An 18,385-nucleotide genomic window follows, 5' to 3' on the forward strand; every position below is an offset into this window, starting at 1 on the left:
TCCTTGCCGTATACAACATCCTGCTCGTCGTTTCTTTCCTCTTGATTTATTGTTGTGTTCAGAATGCGTTTCCATTTTTTTTATCGAATCCTTACTTTTATTGCTTGATAGATATCAGTCGAGAGTTAATAACTGATATTTGTACGAGAGCACTCATACGCTCACCACCACGAACCTGAATCTAGTCCGATCTTGTTTGTGCCGTCACTATAATCGGCTAAGTCATGAGGCCCCGTGCGGGTAATTCAAACTAAGCTTGTTATATCAGCTCAAAAGCGCAAGTATTCACAACAGGTATTTCAAGTTCACCAGCCAACAGAGAGTGATGGACCCTGTGACTGACCATTGACAGACCGTGACCTCTTGCAATGCTTTCGCGCAAAACGAAAAAAAGAACATCGGAGCGAATTTGAACCGGTTGGGTTCGAACATAGGTATTCGGTTTCAGTAGCCGAGCGCTTATTAAAAACATGTTGAAGTAAGGTTAAGCATCCGCAATTTGACGTGGCGACTTCCAGACGGCCCCTAAAGTAGGATTAAACCCGTGGCATCTGCGATCAAGCGCAACGTCACACCATAACTGATCGCTGAGGCCACGGTTAAACTTTTACCATTTCACGCGGCAACTCCCAGGTGGTGCCACGTCTGCAGATGAAACTGCAACGCACCCGGCCAATAGCCACAGAAAACACTTTACTTAATTGCACCGTTTGGTAAAAATAATTGCAAGTTTACCTGACGTCATCACAGGAAAAATGATGATTAACCGGTTCATCCAGTGAATTGTGAAAATGCTAGCAACAATGTAGGTACCGTTTAAAAATCAGCAATTGCTCAGAGTTAAAACCAGTAAGACAAAAACCATAATTTTGTATAATCGGTGAAACCGAAATGGCAGGTGTTAATATTTGTAGGTTTTTGATTAATTGATCTTACGGCTGGTATTTCGAGATGTGCACTTGTTATTCATTCACTTATTCGACAACTGGCTACCTCACTCACAGAGCCAGTGACTTACATTTCGCTTTCGGTGAGGGGACCGACGATCTTGCCGGCAATGTGGCCGTCCTCGGCGTCCTTTCTCATCGGCGCTTGAAAAAGCTTGGATCCCTCGAAGCTCCTAACCATCCAGTACACCTTTCTGTTTCCGACGTCGAGCGTTAGTCCCATCACTGAAATACAATGCAATAAATATTAGCTGCGAGCTAGGCAAGTATTTAGATATGTGTGCAACGTAAAATGACATACTAGGAACAGTACATATACGCGAACACCTTCCATAGTCACAAAAACAAAATTAAATGCAACGAGTGACCAGTACTTGTATTATGGCTGCATTTAGAAGCACAAAGATGACAAAAATATAGTCCTTATTAGGCGAATGCGACAAAAATTAACACGACCATCATTTTTCATCGCCCACTAAAAAATGGATGCAGTTTCTTTTGAGCATGTACGGTATCATTATGATTTTAAAGAGTCTCTCTAGAGACTCGCTGTCTATAGAACCAGCTCATTAGGAAGTCGATTTATTCTCTAACGAGACGTTGCTACTGTGACAGATTTTCTCTTCTTCGGCTCCAAGATTACTCCGGAAGGAGACTGCAGCCATGAAATTAGGAGACGCCTGCTTCTGGGAAAGAGAGCAATGGTACCCTTGACCGCCTAGTAAAGAGCAGAGACATTAGTCTGCCAACCAAGATCCGTATAACTCGTGCTATGGTCTTTCCAGCTGTGATGTATGGATGCGAGAGTCGGACTGTGAAGAAGGCTGACCGCCGAAGAATTGACGCGTTTGAATTGTGGTGCTGGCGGAGACTCTTGAGAGTTCCTTGGACGGCCAGAAGATCATATCAGTCGATATTGTTGACCATAAACCCTGACTGCTCATTGGAGGGTCAAATTCTAAAGTTAAAGCTCAGCTACTTCGGTCATCTGATGAGAAGAGAGGAGTCGCTGGAGAAAGATTTGATGTTGGGAAAGGTTGAGGGTCGCCGGAGAAGAGATAGGCAGCGAACGCGATGGTTAGATGGCATCCTCGAGGCGCTGCAGATGAAGCTATGTGATGTTAGGAAGATAGTGAGAGACCGGAAAGCGTGGCGTGATATGGTCCATAGGGTCACGAAGAGTCGGACACGACTGAACGACTGAACTGAACTGAACTGAGACGTTGCTACAACCTTTAGCTCCGTTCGCATTCAAAACGGATTCTATGAACTGGCCCGGCACGTTTTTAACATGCATCAAATTTTAAAGAGGTCGAAAAAAACTACAAAACTTTTCTATTACAACAGTTTCTGAGCAGATTTTGACAGTGAACACAGTGCGAAGGCGGAAATTTCTTAGCGCCGTCCAAAATTTGTGCAGTTACTACATAAAACTACTACAGAACTATTCATTAAATAAATGTACTGCAGATAAAAAGCTACTGAACTACAAAAAGTAGTACAAAACTACAAACAAGTTCGAGGTTACGACATACCAACACAATATTTTGTTGTATTTTTGACGCGGTGCTGTAGTTTTTTCGACTGGTTGTAATTTATACATTAGCAATTAAGCGTTCATAATTAGTCCATTCCATACAATTTTACAGAGCTGGTTGTCTGCGCGCATTCAGTAAACCCGCTTTCTACAGATAAAATTCAGATGCGGTGTGAAGTACAATACATAAATCATAACTCTTTTTATAGTACCATTAAGAGAGCGCACTCACATTAGTACGACATCCGAACACCGGCGCAATGCCGACATCAATGTTCGCCCGCCCGGTCTGTATGAAGACCGCGACGAAGTCACTTCGGCTGGCTACACCAGGCTCATAATGATAATTATAGTCCCCATATTAATAAATTATCATAATAAAATATCTGACGTCGCAGTATTACAGACTTTAAGCCTAGTGACTGAATGACTGCATAAAACAAGCTTGCCGATCGCCGGCATAAGGGCCTCCAGGAGAATGACCTCTGATGTGAAAATGTTTGCGAAATAAAATGCTAGGTTTATATTGAATTGTCAATGAAGGGAATATGCACCCGGTCCTCATGAAACATTCATAGCCAAAGCTGCTTGTTACAACCTCTGCTGCCGCTCCACTAGAGAAGCTTCTTCCTTTTGCCGCTTCTCGTGGGCATGTTCTGTGTACATGATTCATGTCCGAATAAACTTATTATTATTATAAATAGTGCATGCTGTTTATAATAGACGAAGAGAATTAAGCATCTATATTCTAAGAACTCAAAACAGAGCACATGCAAGACGTACTCGATCGTCAGCCACATCGTATAACGGAGACAACACTCTCAATTGTAATCTGTAGATAAAACAATGCCAAAAAGAGCGAGCATAACAAAAATAATATAAAAATGTGTGTCCAAAACTGCCCTTTTTTCTAAACGACAAATGCACTCGGATACCAGCACGATCAAAGGCTTAGTTCTTATTCAGTTTGCTCGCTCTGAGCCAATCGTCGTCTCTATCAATCAATAGTAGTCAATAATCATCTACTGATTGATGGCATCAATCAATTAGCACAAAATAAAGATGACTAAATGTAAAGACAGAAGACGGTACCCCTCACCTTGCTTTCCGGAGAAGAGGCCAGTCTGAAAAATAGACAGGCGGTCCTCGCCGTTGAGTCGCGAGCACTCTACGCTGTGTGAGGTAGCCCAGTAGAGATAGCCGGCCAGCGAGTCCACGGCTATCTCTTGAGCCATCGTTAAAAAAGGAAGCGACTCGGGCTGCGTTCCGTCCAGGTTGGAACGGGATATCTGCGATACAAGTAAGCCGAATGTACTTCAGCGTTACAGTGTTCAACCATCACGAAAAGCCGTTTTGTTTTTAATAGAGAGATTTAGCTTGCTGGAGACGTACTGGCGTAGATGTATACGGGTTTGCCGGACCCCTCCTGCGCACGAGCATTGACGGGGGTGAATGCAGTCGCAGCCACTGCGCCTGCGTGGGTGGGGTATGTAAACCGGCATACGTCGACGTCAGTACGTCTCTGGCAAGCTAAATCTCTCTATTAAAGCTGCAGACGTCCCCATCTCCCGACATGAAAGAGGGTGTAACTTCCCAGTATCACAGAGTCCCTGTCAGAGCTTACCATTTGCCTCAGCGGGCTTGACCAGTACAGCTTTGGTGCCAACCAGTCGACGGCCACCGCTGCTGCGTAGGTGATGTTCGGGAGCCTCTCCAGAGAGAAATGAGACGACACGTTGTAGGTGTAGACCCTGGACGTGTTGGTGTTGAGGAAAAGCTGGTTCTGATACCAGGCGATATCTGAAAGTGTGGTGTGCGCACTTCATGTTAACCAGAATGGTAGCAACCCAGCACAAAGTACGAAAATGAGAACTGAGAAGTCTATCGGCTCAAGTAAATCTTTTCCAACTGCACACAAGCAATGTGGACCAGGATATTGTACGCCGTAGCACTACTGCTGCTTGGCGACATTCTGTGAACTTGAAGTTTGGTTCAAGTGCTCGCGCGCAACTTCTATTATACTTTGTTCGTTTTGATGCTGGACGTTTCTCTCGCTTTGTCGCCAAAACTGGTCATCCCTTCAGGCAAAACACACGACTCAAGTCTGCTAAAAATGCCATGGGGCAAAATTAATCAATTCTGCATTTGCTTTATTGTTAATATTGCTCTCCCATCGGGATTTGCTTTCAAGACAGCAGCCATATATATCGAGTGTTAACCACCAAGAAGAGAAAGCAAGAAAAACATTTTGTACCTGTGATGTAGGCTCCGTTGAGACTGCTCCAGTGAATCAAAGGCTGCACGCTGTCCCCCACTATGTCAGATTTCAGCAGGGCTTCGCTGGCGCTCCAAAGCATGTAGGGAAAGCCTTGCTTGGAAGCTGTTTCGGGGTGAAATGCGAACGTTTGCTAAACGAACAGCGTTAACTCAGTAAGGCACTAGTAACAGCGAAGCATATCTGGTGATTGTAACACGAAGGCGGGAAGTGAAATGGCAGTAGCATGCGAATGTAAGGCCATTTTCTAAATTATACTAGAAGTAAAATGTAGGAGAGGGTCTTTATTTGTTGAAACGGTATGATAGAGGAAACAACCGCGTAGAGAGATGAAAGTTCTACAAGGAAAACGTTCTTGCTAATATAGCAGAATAAAAGACAGCAAGAACGTAGAACACATCAAAACAAACAGCAGTAATATCTACACAAGAGATACTCAAACGTGATCTGACGAAAACAACGTTACACAGCGCAGTCCAGCCACGTCAAATGCCATCACACATGCAGCAAAATTAAGCTCCTCCACCGTTCACGCAGGTCGCAGACGAGCAAAGGGTTAAGGTTGCTTATGGTTCTGTACAAGGAGACGCCACATTCTGTGATCGACGTCAGCTTTTTCTTTCACTGCGAAATCAGTGGTGTTATGAACTTTTCCACGAAACAAAACATCAGCACAGATTTGACACATGACGAGACATATCATAAATTCAATACAGGCAGGAGCTAGTAAGTAAGGGTAATTTAGCAGCCCGCTGCTATTCAGTCAGCACACAGTGCACTACAAAAATAAAGATGATGTCTCACTACTGCACTGAGACACCTTCTGCAGTCTAGGTGAGAATGTGACGGGGTCCACTCACGCTTCCTGAGCGTTCGTCCCACGAAATCCGCCGACCAGGGACCTCGGCCGCCAGGGCTGTAGGCGCGCACCTTCACAGAGTAGGCGGTGTCTGGACGCAGGTTGTGCACGGTGATCGTCGTTTCGCTGATGTTCATGGCGTAGATATACACCTGCGTCGATTGGTCTTGCACGCGCACTTCGTACAGCCAATGCTGCCAGGCGCCAACACCTGCGATCGACGCGGGGTTTAATTTATCCGAATTTCGGCGGCTTCACGCAACCAAATAATAAGAGTAAATCAAAGACAAAAAAGAGAGAACAAACGGAAACTAATTCAATAGAAATCTTTAACGTGGTAAAAGATGGCTGAGAAATAGTACAAAATATAGCTTGAAGACTGGGCACTTTAATCGAATGCATACGCTTTGCTCGGTAACAGTTTTCACAATATTTATGTACAAAAAAGTGCGCTACTGCTAACAAGAAAAAAAAAAAGCACAATTAACTCAGCGTAAAAGAAAAAGGTGGAATCAAAACTTTGTGTTATTTCTGCGTGAAACTTGTATTTAATTATGGTAATGTGACACCGTAATTCAATCGCGTGTTAGCAAAGTACTTTCATTACCGTAGATTAGTTTAATTACTAATAAATTCGCGGATTTTCACACTTCTTAATCTTCACACACGACTAGCTATATTCTACTGAGAATTGCATATCATAATGGCGAGAGAAGAAATGCAGACCTTTAGATGCACTTACCTAAACCTCCGAGGAGCCGCGGTTTTTCCCATGCAATCTTAGCTAGGTCCTCTTTGAATATGGCTTGCACTCCTTGAACTGGGTTGACAGGAACTGAGCAGAGAAACTTGTGTTAATAAATTGAATTGCGCGCTTGAGTTACCGTGACGAATAAATACACGAAAGAAAGTTAACGGACTTCCAAAAGTCCGCTAACTGGTGTAAGCGAGAAAGTTAAAAAAAAAAAAAAACGATTTTTTTTTTTTTGCACTTACCTCGTGTCCTGACGGTCTGGAGCGGCATTGTGATAGAGAGAGCGTCAAATTTCTGATCAATAGTAATTTCTCGTTTCACATTGTTCAAACCTTACACGCGAATCACACTCATGCAATTCATTCAGCTCCTCTTTGTAGCAGCATCTGTTCAAAGTCACTTTAGATGCAGCAAAGCAAGTGCAACTCAGGTCGTGCCTCTATAGTTACGAATGCTGCGATGACATGTAAAAAAAGCCCATTTTCTTGTTTGTTTTGATTTATTTCCAACACTATTCAATCGCAACGAGTAAACATTGACGTCTCTTTTTTCATTAATTTTCGAAGATTCGTTATTCATGAGTTAGAATACACATGAAGCGTTATCGTGTCCCACGGGTGAGCTGTCTTTCGCTGCCTATGTAAAGATAAATATTCCTGTTTAAATCGTGTCCTATTCCGACAGCAATGTCGCAAGTTAAAAGACCCCCTGCCTCTACCTGTCTCTTACCTACTTGTACTAGATAGCACATAGGACATTTATTAGGCTGCCACCAAAAATAAGGCACATCATTTGCAGCTCCTCGCACAGATCAAGTTCATGCAGTCTGTTTCCAGGCGGCAGCACCGGCGTACAGTCCACGTGTGTTTTGTGAGTATTGTCTTCAAGGACAATAGCCAGGAAGACGAACAGGTTGTTCCTCTTTTATACCGCGCTCAAGAGACGTCAAATGCCACTTAGCAATTATGTGGCTATTCGCAAAGACTACGCAAATAAGCACGCAACTTAGAGAAATTAACCTCAAGGCTCACCAGGAAAAGGTTGGGAGAGGGGGTGGAACACTCCGAGGTATGACAGCTGCTGGCCTTCGATGGTGTACTTGTTGTTGTAATACATGTTCTCTGTCGCGTGGTACTCTTCGCCAAAGGCTTCCGTGGCTGTCGTCCAATACAGGATGCCCAGGTGTGAGTCCAGGTGGCGGACGTCTGTGAAATGGTGGCGCTGGGAGTTTCTCCGCACGTCAGTCTCGTCGCCAGCTGACAGCGACACGGACACTACGGTGTTCTGCGATTCTTTGGGCAACAGCAGCCGGTAGTTCTTGTAGTCCACTACGAACGTCTTTAGGTCGGTGTCCTTAACGAGCAGCTGCGCCTCCTGTCTTGCCGCTGCAGCTTTCTGGATGCGAGCCAAGTCGATGCGGTACAGGCCACCCGTAGTGCCGTTTTGCAGGACCCAGTAGAGGTAGCTGCCCATCGAAGACGGGCAAATTATTTCGCTAAACGCTTGCTTGAGTGGCAACTAATATACAACTTGCGTTCGTTCATCAAGCAGAGTGAATGTTGTAGATGTAAAATACGCTAGCTCAATGCTTCCGCTTTTATACTCTTTTTGCACTTGCCTGCAGTACCCCTTCCACAGGCTTAACACTATGCAAGATGTTAGTGCTTCTGAAGCAAGTAATTGATTGCGATTTGGTGGTTACATGGCTGCTGCTTAACCCATTGAACCCGCATGAAGATTAACTGCTTTTTTTTTTTTTTTGCGAAACCAAGAGTATATAAATCCTTTAACTTCATTAGCTATGGCACAAAATAAGATGCAAAAGAAGGCACTATAAAAAGCTGTACTGGGACAGTGAAGTTGTTTATTTCGCATTTTTTATTTATCAAGCGCTTACCAAAATACGTAATATTTCAATGAAGCACTGTATATCAACGCAGACAGAGCCCTAAACAACTTGAGAACCCTTCTTTAAAAAAAAAAAAAAAAAAAAAAAAACGACTTCGCGACCATCGCTATAACAGCATGCAGATATCACTGTTGACTGATTGGGTTTAAAATACACTCCACAAGGAACACATTAGCTTCCCTGGCCCATGCACGGGAGCATCATAAATCGCCGAAGCCGATCACGCCTCGTGTAAAACTGCAGCACACTCTCGCGCAGTGCTGGAAACAATGTGTTTTCATCAAGTTAAATGTGTAACGCTGTGCTGTGAACATCATCGTTTTCATTAAGTTCGTTCTGCGCCGCTCGTTCAATTAACATATGTAAATACAATAGAATGAAGAGTCCAGCTAGTTGGTGCGACAATCTGAAAAACATTGCGCATCGGACAAAGGGCAGGCGAGTCGACAGAAAAAGCGCTTTGCCTGCCTACTCGAATGCTTTTTGCCTGATGCGCTGTGTTCTTTTTTAGAACTCGGTAAATACGCCATAAGCATACGTCATCTGGCAGAGTGCGGCCAAGTTCCGCTAGCGTAGTGACGGGCGAATCCACCAGGTGACGTAACTCGCAATGTTTTCGCACTACTCCACCTATGCAGACTTAATAAAAAGAAAACTAAAGCTTCATCCTAAATAGCACGCGGAAACACGGATTTTTCTTGCTACGCGCTGTGGAGACATAATTGTTTTTCATTTTTTCGCTCGCACAGACTAGGAGCGCTTGTCCAGATTTCCTTGCCTTGATCCGAAATTCAGAGCTCCAGGCTTAATGTTAATATGGGTTTTGGTTTCACCAGCAAGTGCACCTGAGCACAAGACGCATTTTGAATCTACAGGCAACTTCGAAACCCCGAGCGGCAGCTGAACCCCTCGTGCCAGAATGCTGGAACGCAGCATAACGCCGATTGCGTACGGCAACCTTTCATTACAATAAATCTAGGGTCATATTTCTCACCCGTTGTAAGGATCAACTTTCATTTCACTTGGCTTTTTGTCAAATCCCCACACGGCCGTTCGGCATTCCTGTCCGGAGAAGTTGCACCGGGTTATCTAAAAGCAGGAAAAATAAAACGGCTATTAAAGCACCTAGTATGCGCCTTTATATATATATATATATATATATATATATATATATATATATATATATATATATATATATATATATATATATATATATATATATATGCACATCACACCCATGTACAAAACTCGCGCATGTTCGTTAAAGTTTCAGTAATATAGAGCAAAAATGAAAAGAAACGGATTGTTGTGGCCTACGAAGGAAATGATGTCCGGCAACAAACCTCAGCTGAAGCCATAGCCACGATAGAGACTAGTTTGCGACGAACTGATTACATATGTACATACGTTCAATTGTATGCCGTTGATTATAAGTGTAAGTGTCCACTGAGGAGTGAGACAAGTGCTGCACCCTCCTTGCCCCCAAAACCAAATCAGCTGAAAACAATTATTTGCCAAGCTTTGTGCCAGTCCCTCAGTTCCGAAAATTCGTGGAATGAAAAAGCGTCTACTCTTAGGGGAAGCTTCAGCCTCCTCCTAATTTTTTTTTTCATTCATGTCAGGCTGGAAAGGAGCTATCCTGCAATCAATTATTCTCATAGGCCTAAACTGAACCCGAGCAAGCCTTTGGCACTAGATAAAAAAAAAAAGGAGTCAGTTGGAGGCCAGGATAAACGACCCCGAAATTGGGCAATATTTCATCATATAGAAGCACAGGTAGCGCCCAATTCTGACGTAGCCTGACACCTCGGCATCATTAGCATTTTCAGCTATCGCTTCTACGGTATGCGAAAGGACAGTTGGGTTTACACTAACCTGGCCATCTTCCAAAACGTAGAGCAGCTGGTTGAGCCAGTCGACAGAGAGGAGACTGGGGTGACTAGAAGCGTTGTGCATGATCGGGCTGTAGCGAAATTTATCCGAAAGGTCAACGTGGTAGATGGTGCCCGATGTGTCGGCCACAAAGAGCACATTCTGCGATACGTGCATGCCGACGCCTGCGAGAAAGAACCATGCGGAAACCATAAAGCACGGCCAGAAATAAGAGCGGTGAGATAGAGCGATGGTGTCGAAAATGAGCATTTTCTGAATACACACCATGATTTGAAGTTTTAAGCGATCCACTTATGATTAGTACGAGTAGCGCTCATATTGGAGATGAAAATGTATGCCGATACGAACTCATTCGATGAAACTGTAGGTGATCTTAAAAATAATTTGTTTTTAACTTTAATTCAGCCTCTACAGAATATGTATGCTGTCAGACACTGGCGGAAAATACAGCGTCAGTTGGAAGTGTTTTGCAGAACGATAAAACGCGTCTGCTTATCTGTATGCACTGTAAGCCTTGCCTTTGAGCAAATTTAATCAAGCACTTCAAACTAGCGCTTCAATGTCCGCCGCATCTACTGATCTCCATTCGATAAGCTCTTACCGGTTATTTCCACAGAATGAGACGGCGTGTTAAACTCTGCTGCAGTGGCATCCACGATGCTAAGTCCTTGTCTTAGCACTTGCCATTTGGTGGCGATTATCAGGTACGGTTCTGGCACAGGTATCACTGCGCAGGTGAAGGCCACATTTCGCTTCAGTTTACCATGTGGAAAAAAGAATGCATCGTAATTTGCTACTCTGAGAAGCACAGGTACTCGAAACTTTTTCTTGAGCATTTTTTTTTTCAGATATACGCAAAGCTGTGTCATCTGAATGATTTCTGAATGAAGACTTCATAATCAAAATGCAAGTCCTAATCATACAGCACGCACAGTATGGTAGTATAAACTGGCAACAGGAGACGAACATGAAAACGTTCTCAGTACCACTGTTACGAGTATAAAAAACGGCTTTTACCTCAAGGCAACTCTGCGCGGATTGCTTTTCTACAAAGCCTTTAATAAGTTATCTTTTTAGTGCTGCTCTTGAATTTGCTTTCCTCTCATAAATTAGTCGAAAGAGGTTTCATCCAAGGGCATGACAACGTGAAAAATAATTTGAGCTAACGCGTATTTCTCAACTGACCTAAAAGAAGAGCGGAACAACGGCTCAATAACCCACGTTCCCATTAAGCTGCAAATGCTTTCCTTGGACTTCTCCGTTAATAATTTCAAGTAATTGAAGCAAGTTTGCGGATGATATGGTAGCCTCAGCTGGCGCTTATAAGGCTAATTGGAGGGCAGGAGAGCGACCTTTTCATTTACACCGCATGTTTTTCCTGAATGCAATCCTTTTGTTACCAAGCGATCTCTTGACTTCTGTACGATTGTTTCCATGACGGCGCTCCGTTTAGCGACCAGTGTGGCGAGTGCCCATTTAATTGTAGTATGATAAAACCTAAAAAAAAAAAAGAACAGCAGTTTCCAATTGGGGCCATGGTGTATACACGGCGTATGCATTACTCCACTGAACGGTAAGCGAAATAGCGAAATTCGTTTTTGAAATCTGACTATACCAAATAAGACAGATGAAATGAAATTATTGACCTAATCTGGCCTGATGCTTAGGTTTTAACCTAAGTAACTAGAAAGGCTTTAAAAGAGAACTACTTTTTGCCAAGGAGGAATTATGTGTGAAGGTAACTGCAGACTTGCGGTGTATTCGACTAGTATAGAAATTTGGGAGGCGAGCTTTGTGCTCGTTACCCCGCAGCCGGGCATACGATCCGAACGCATGACCGAAGTGCGAATCCGAGAACATGCGACCATTTCCTGAAAAGCAATCCTGTACACTTTCGCGCGCCTTTTGTGTTTGTCTTTTGCCTTTTAGCTTGTTTCTAAGTGCGTGCTTGTGTCCCAACGAAGAAATACACAGCCCCTGTACTAGTAGTCGTTTCGTTAGCGACAGCAGCGTGCACTCTTCTGAGGAAGTATGAGAGCGCAAGACTAACTGTGCTCACTATTGCTGACGCCTTGAGGCGGCATAGTAATGTTGCGCTTGTCGGCCGGTCCCATGCCGAGGTTGTTGTTGGTTGCCACGGATACTGTGTACAGCGCCTCAGGCCGGAGGCCGCTGAACATGAAGTAGAGATCGCCGGACACGTCCGAAACATCCTAGAAAAATATGAAAGATGATTTTAGTAAACTTCATGAGCACTCACAGGGTATACACTCAAAGAATTTTTTTTTCCTCTGCGATATATAAAATTAGGTGAGGCGTAGTCACTTCATGGCTAGGTGAATTAAACAATATTTAAATAGCCGATTTGCATCCAGCTTCATATGCGCTTTCTCCTCTCTCTCTCAACCACATTGCACATATGTCTAAAAACTCACATGTGCAAAGGAAGGTCGCATAGCTTTTTTTGTTTGTGTGAAGGAATACCAGTAAGCGTCCAGCACTAAGTGCAGTGCTTTCTATGGCTTCCTTCTCTACATTTATGCACTGAGGCCAGTTAACACTTATGAAATATGATTGCCCACTAGTCATTGCTTTCTGAAGTATAATCTAGCATAACAATATATTGAATCCAATCGCGCAGAAAGCAGGATGCATGAAAAAACGCAGATGGGCGCACCTTGACCGTGGTGAAGCCACCGGGGTGTTCCACGAGGTAGAGAGCGTAGGAGAGGATGGGACCGTTAGGGAACAGTGGCGGGTCCCAGCTGACGGCAATGCTCCTTGGGCCGACTGTGGTGAGGCTGGTAATCTTTGGCGGGGTGGAAGGAACTGGGCACGCGGTCAGGAAGAAATGTCAATAAGCAATGAAGTATAATACACGGCGGCCGTTTCATGTCTTTGCCGTTCTCCGCACGCTTAAACTCAACAAGCATTAAGTGGCTTGTTTCTGTCGGCGCTGAACGAGCAATACGAGTGCAGGGGTAGGCAGTTCGTATTCCTCAAATACCTCAATATTTCTAAATTTCGGCTTATATCTGATGCGTAAAGCTGGCATAAACTCTTTTCGTGTGTTGAGGTCAGATCTGTGGAAGTAAGAAATTGTACAGATATGCAGTACAAAAGCAGATGTAAGATCAAAGCTCGCTGAGAAAATATCCTAGTTGTTCATTTGACTCACACGCTTAGCCACACTGTCTGTGCGAAAGCGTCCTATTAGCTTGCTCCTATCGGTACCGTTGCACCCCGAGTTTTAAGTATAACGACGTTTTCACTTGATGTAGTTCGTACCCTACGATGGAAAAAAATATCGTTCCTCTGCAGCTCAAATTCTAGCTGTTCTGCTGGGGCAGAGGAGGGCTTATCTACAGTTCGCCGCTTTATCGGAAACCATGCAGCTTGGTTACTTTTTCCAAATACGGTTTAGCAAAGGCTGTTAACAAACTCCAAGCTCTGACCCGGCACGTTCTCTCGACAACATACTAAGCTCATATTATATTTTTCTGCAAACAAACGAGCTGTACAAATGTGTAGTAGACAGTAAGTGAGGTTGCTTTACACTACACTATATAGCTTAGGTAACAAAAGATTTGTACGTTACCTCCATAGGGCAGTGTAGATATCACAACGCTGGGCTGCGAGAACAGGGGACTCTGGTTTGGCAACAGGATCCACGCCACTCGGAACTGCAAGAAAATTAAAACTATCAGATGAAAGCACTGCGTAACAGCGTTCTCACACTTTTTTGCTCGCTTAAAATTCTTTCAAAGCGTTGATGCGTTTTATAGCCAAGCTAAGGTTGGCCAGGTCATGTTGGTGCCAGCGTTTGGCACGCTTAACAGGCCACATTGACTGCATAATTATGATAGTGTAATACATATTTAGAGAAACACATGTCTTTGACATTAACTTTCAAAACGAAGTTCACTTAACAAATATATTGTAGGCATTCTAAAGACACCTAAAGTCTTTATTTAGGTGAAGTTTTTAGGCATATGCAGCCAGGTATTTCTTCTTTTTGACGAGCTCCCAGAAATATGTCATGTCGACGGGGTGTTACTTCCTCACCCTGTACTTTGTGTAGGGTCTAAGCCCCTGGACGCGCAGGACGTTCTTGGCGAGTGGCAGGTCCGGCTGGTAATACTCCCAATCGCTGGGCAGTGCCTCGTACTTCCATTGTACCAGGTAGGTGACATTTGGCGCCAGCGGCGAGGTCTTCCAGCGGATGGTCACCGTGTCGTTGGTGCGCGAGTCGGCCACCAGGTAGGGTGGCTGTGGCTGGCCGATTTGTGCTGCGCATTCCGAGAACCGGTGGGGCACGCATTTCATCAACAGAGCGCTCCCCTGCACACTACTGCCTATCCTCAGTCAACGTCTGCGACTGCTCCTTCTGGAAATACACCTTCTCTATTCTGCCCGTTAAGATTGAATTGGTCAAGACTGCTTTCTAAAGAGCAATGACTTGCTTAATTGTTCTCACCGTTATCTGCAAAATAATATATATTCTTTTTTTTTTCTGTATTTTTCATGCGCTCGTGCATGTCACATGTAACATATATAGCTCAACACCACAACAGAGAACAATATAGTAAGTCGCGTTTTTACGCTGATCCTTTAGGAAAATAATAATTCGGCAACTCTCAAAAATGTTCTATTCCTTAAGCACCGCTCACTTTGTTCTACAGCCTGCACATTGTGTAAACGTAACAATACTAAAATGTAACGTAGCAAGATAGTTCTTCGATTATTGTTGTTGTTCAAGAGTCAATAGAAAAGCTTAGGGTAGTGGCTGGAGAAGCATTTTGTTCCTACTGCAACTCTGTTTCTGCGACGAGAGGAAACGAAAATGAACAGATTACTGCAGTTTATCGAACGTATGCAGTTATAAATTCTGAAAGTCGAGAAATGTTAACGCCAATAAAAACTTTTTATTTTGACCCAATGTTTCGAGGCCCACTCGGCCTCCACATAGCCGATATTGTGCAGAAGTACAGGTATTCAATAATTTGGCAATTGGACTGCTTATTTCTGAAGTGGCTGCAGTATTGAAGAAATTTTGATTAAAATGCCCGTAGTGACGCTTGCAGGAGTAACTAACCGCCGAACACAGGGAAGTGAACCAGCTAAAAAGTAAACGAAATAAATTAAAGGCGCCTTGTGGACAGACATAAAGAAGATATACGCCACCTTTGATATGTCGCAGGTACTCCGTGACAGCAAGGTTGCATCCCATGAGGCAGAAAAGATCCTGGAAGAAAGGCGCATAAAAATAATCTCATAGGTTACACACCGATGCCGTCCAGGAGTCAGGCGCATAATGCACGCCTTTTGTAATCGCTTCTGAATCGCATTTTCTTTTCAGAGAAGCGCGCTCTTTTCCTGCGCCCACTGCTTCGTGAGCTATATCGTCACGTCAGATGTCCCATTAATAGTGAACGATGGTGTATTGCTCTTGAAATGTAGTGCCCTTATACAAGAGGATGATTTGAGATTGTAAACCAGCCCGAACCTAACTTCCACATGGAAGAAATATGCCTGCTTTGAAATGGCGCTTTACCCGAGAGGGTGCAGGCTATACGAGAGAATTTGTTAAAGGCTGCGCCACTGTCGCATGCCTATTTAGTTGCAAGTCTGTGCCTCCTTGTGCAGCACTTCCTTGTCCATTGTCTCCAGAAAAGATTTTATCTGGCCAGCAGCAAAAGTGGCGGACGGGCGAAAGGATTAGAAAACAAAGGAACGAATAGCACGCTTATTATGTCCATTATTTCATGACGAAGCATTTTACTCGAACATAAGCAAGCACCATAATCAAGTTCTTGTTTCCAGGCACCTTTGTGAAGTGTACTTCATGACGCCACTTCACGTCAAGTATAATGGAAAAAACGTTGCTTTTAATAACGTCTTTTTTCCTTTGGATCCATCGTTTGCCTTAACATTATGAGAGTTGGCGTTGGACTGTGCACTTCTTGAATTTATCGAAAAAAAAAAAGTATGTTGAACCGCAATTAAAGACACCGCGCGTGCTTGTGCATTTGGATAAGGAATAACTCACCCTTCCATGGGATGGTCCCGTCTTATTCTGCTTGCGAAAAAAAGAAAAAAGAAGTTAGGGAATTGAAGTCAAGTGACAAGTGTAAACAACGATAATATATGATAATTTTATGAGCATAAATTTACTTACGCAAACATTATCGCAGGATAGTGGATAGCGCCACTTGTCACAACCATCTCGGCACTGCAAAGAGAACAAGGAGCCAAAGGGCAGTGCTTGAAGCTGTTTAATTTGGTGCAGTTCGTTGCATCTGGGGGCAGGTTTTGAGCGCAAAAAGACCTCAGTCACGTGTTGCTTGCTCGGTACAACCCGAAAGGGGTTTTTAGACATTGCCCGCGACAGCACTGGCATCTTAAAACCATTGTTGGCATCTTTGACCTATTTTTTCAGTTGTGTATGGCGACACGTAAGAGGCTGTCTTGCTCTCATTATGTGAACGACCTGATTTCTTCTGTAGCACCGTGTTGCACGACAGCAGTGGAGCGAATGTAAAGGAATAAAAGAAATGAGACAAGCGAGGTGTTTTTAAGAACAAAGCTGGCCTCCATATGCACTTTTAGGCGTTTTAAGGCATACGCTTCCAAATAACCGTTCGTCAAGGCACAGATGAGGCGTTTGCAAACAAAATGCGGAGTACTTATTCACATCCAACTTCCCCTTATACCAGTCGTTAGCTCGTATTATTCGGATTGCGTCAACACCGGTGTCAACGGAAGCGGCGAACAACTTTAATATATCCAATTAAGCGCACAGCGTGCTACCTGACAGAATTAAACTGTGTACAAACAATCCTCTAAACGGCTGAGCGGGTGCAAATGCATTGAATAAAGAAAAAGTTTAAAAAATATATAAGGCAAGCAACGTATTATTAAATTGATCACGATCAAAAGGTTCGACTAGCCTTCACAGAAAAGGATAATGTATTTAGTTTATTATACATTTCTTTCAGCTGCCGTTTTTCCAGAGGATCGAGCAGGCATATGACTCCACGCACTGCTATGCATGTTACGAACCCGTATCGCTCAGTGATACCTTTATTTTTTTCCGTTAACCCATACCCCACACGATTTTATTGATGAATAGGCAGCACGCAAATTTTCATATTAGCCTATATTTAGTCTATCTGATACGGAAAAATATATGGATTCCCATGTTTTCTATATAACTCTATAGTTTCCATATAATTTCCACATGGTCTTACAGAGTCCGTATAATTTTCCATATGCGTAGTACATTTAACCCATAACCCCTCCGTACATTACATATGCTGTTCATACAACCCATATGAAAAATATATGTAGTTATGGGCCTCATCATATAGAAAGTTCCACTACGGATAGCTCTAAACTCGACTCTTTTTAGATTTTTTTACAAGGTGGACAATGCAGCTCTCCCCGAGTAATTAGTATTTCGAGAATCTGGTAGCAGCGCCATGCATTGCGCGCAGAATCTACCGGCAAAATAACTGTGGACCAATTCACTACGCGTGCAGTGCGGCGCCCGACAGTATAATGAAGTGGGCGTCGCGCCTCGCAGCGGCAGCAGCGTAAATAAAACAACACTTTGTCACCCAACACTGCCAGGAAAGGTTGTTCCCGTTTTAGCTCCGGAAGAACTGATAAGGTGCACTAGGTAAAATTGAAGTTCGGGTGGCATCTGCTTTCGTTCTTTTCTTTTCTCTTTTCGAAAGTGTCGATGTCGAAAGGCCACTTGTCGAAAAGCCACGGAGTAAGAATACTTGTTCTTACACCGTGCGAAAGGCTTAGTGTTGACATAGTATCAGCTGAAATGAATGACTGGAACTATGCGCACCATCGTACAATTTTCTTTCCTTTTTCCCTCTAGCGTTGTTCTTGTATGAATGAGCGCTTGTCTGGCGCAGAAAGTGCTCGAAGGAGCAGCAAACAAAAGCAGAAACATGCGCCCGTGGCGCTAGATTTTCTATCGCCTCTCGCGCACGTAGAGAACGCTCAAATAGAACACCGCCCCATGCGCGTGCGCGTGTGTTCGTATTGGCTAAAGGAATTCCGCTTATAACGTAAATCTGACGAATTGGCTGAGAAGTTTGTTTTCTCTCTCGCTGCACCCTTCATGACCAGGAACATCAATCCATATACACAAACTTTGCGTCGACTGCTGTTTTCCGGCAGTAATAATCGAAT

At 43.7% G+C, this 18,385-nt stretch overlaps 1 protein-coding gene across 1 annotated transcript in view; it reads right to left on the reverse strand.

Annotated features, from left to right (window-relative positions):
- The window catches only part of sev (receptor protein-tyrosine kinase sevenless), a 163,105-nt gene that overhangs the window by 39,759 nt on the left and 104,961 nt on the right, over positions 1 to 18,385 (reverse strand). Inside the window, exons 3-19 of the mRNA XM_084577895.1 lie at positions 16,353 to 16,406; positions 16,224 to 16,250; positions 15,359 to 15,419; positions 14,240 to 14,463; positions 13,773 to 13,857; positions 12,852 to 13,003; positions 12,234 to 12,387; positions 10,776 to 10,901; positions 10,157 to 10,338; positions 9,276 to 9,370; positions 7,404 to 7,837; positions 6,361 to 6,453; positions 5,620 to 5,829; positions 4,739 to 4,864; positions 4,109 to 4,284; positions 3,584 to 3,773; positions 1,019 to 1,172 (exon numbers count right to left, since the gene is read on the reverse strand). Coding sequence (XP_084434021.1) covers positions 1,019 to 1,172; positions 3,584 to 3,773; positions 4,109 to 4,284; positions 4,739 to 4,864; positions 5,620 to 5,829; positions 6,361 to 6,453; positions 7,404 to 7,837; positions 9,276 to 9,370; positions 10,157 to 10,338; positions 10,776 to 10,901; positions 12,234 to 12,387; positions 12,852 to 13,003; positions 13,773 to 13,857; positions 14,240 to 14,463; positions 15,359 to 15,419; positions 16,224 to 16,250; positions 16,353 to 16,406 — 2,543 coding nt within the window. The remainder of the gene's footprint in view (positions 1 to 1,018; positions 1,173 to 3,583; positions 3,774 to 4,108; positions 4,285 to 4,738; positions 4,865 to 5,619; positions 5,830 to 6,360; positions 6,454 to 7,403; positions 7,838 to 9,275; positions 9,371 to 10,156; positions 10,339 to 10,775; positions 10,902 to 12,233; positions 12,388 to 12,851; positions 13,004 to 13,772; positions 13,858 to 14,239; positions 14,464 to 15,358; positions 15,420 to 16,223; positions 16,251 to 16,352; positions 16,407 to 18,385) is intronic.

This window comes from Amblyomma maculatum, chromosome 1 (genome assembly GCF_055883805.1).
Source record: "Amblyomma maculatum isolate TAMU_Amacu chromosome 1, ASM5588380v1, whole genome shotgun sequence".
Taxonomy (NCBI): domain Eukaryota; kingdom Metazoa; phylum Arthropoda; class Arachnida; order Ixodida; family Ixodidae; genus Amblyomma; species Amblyomma maculatum.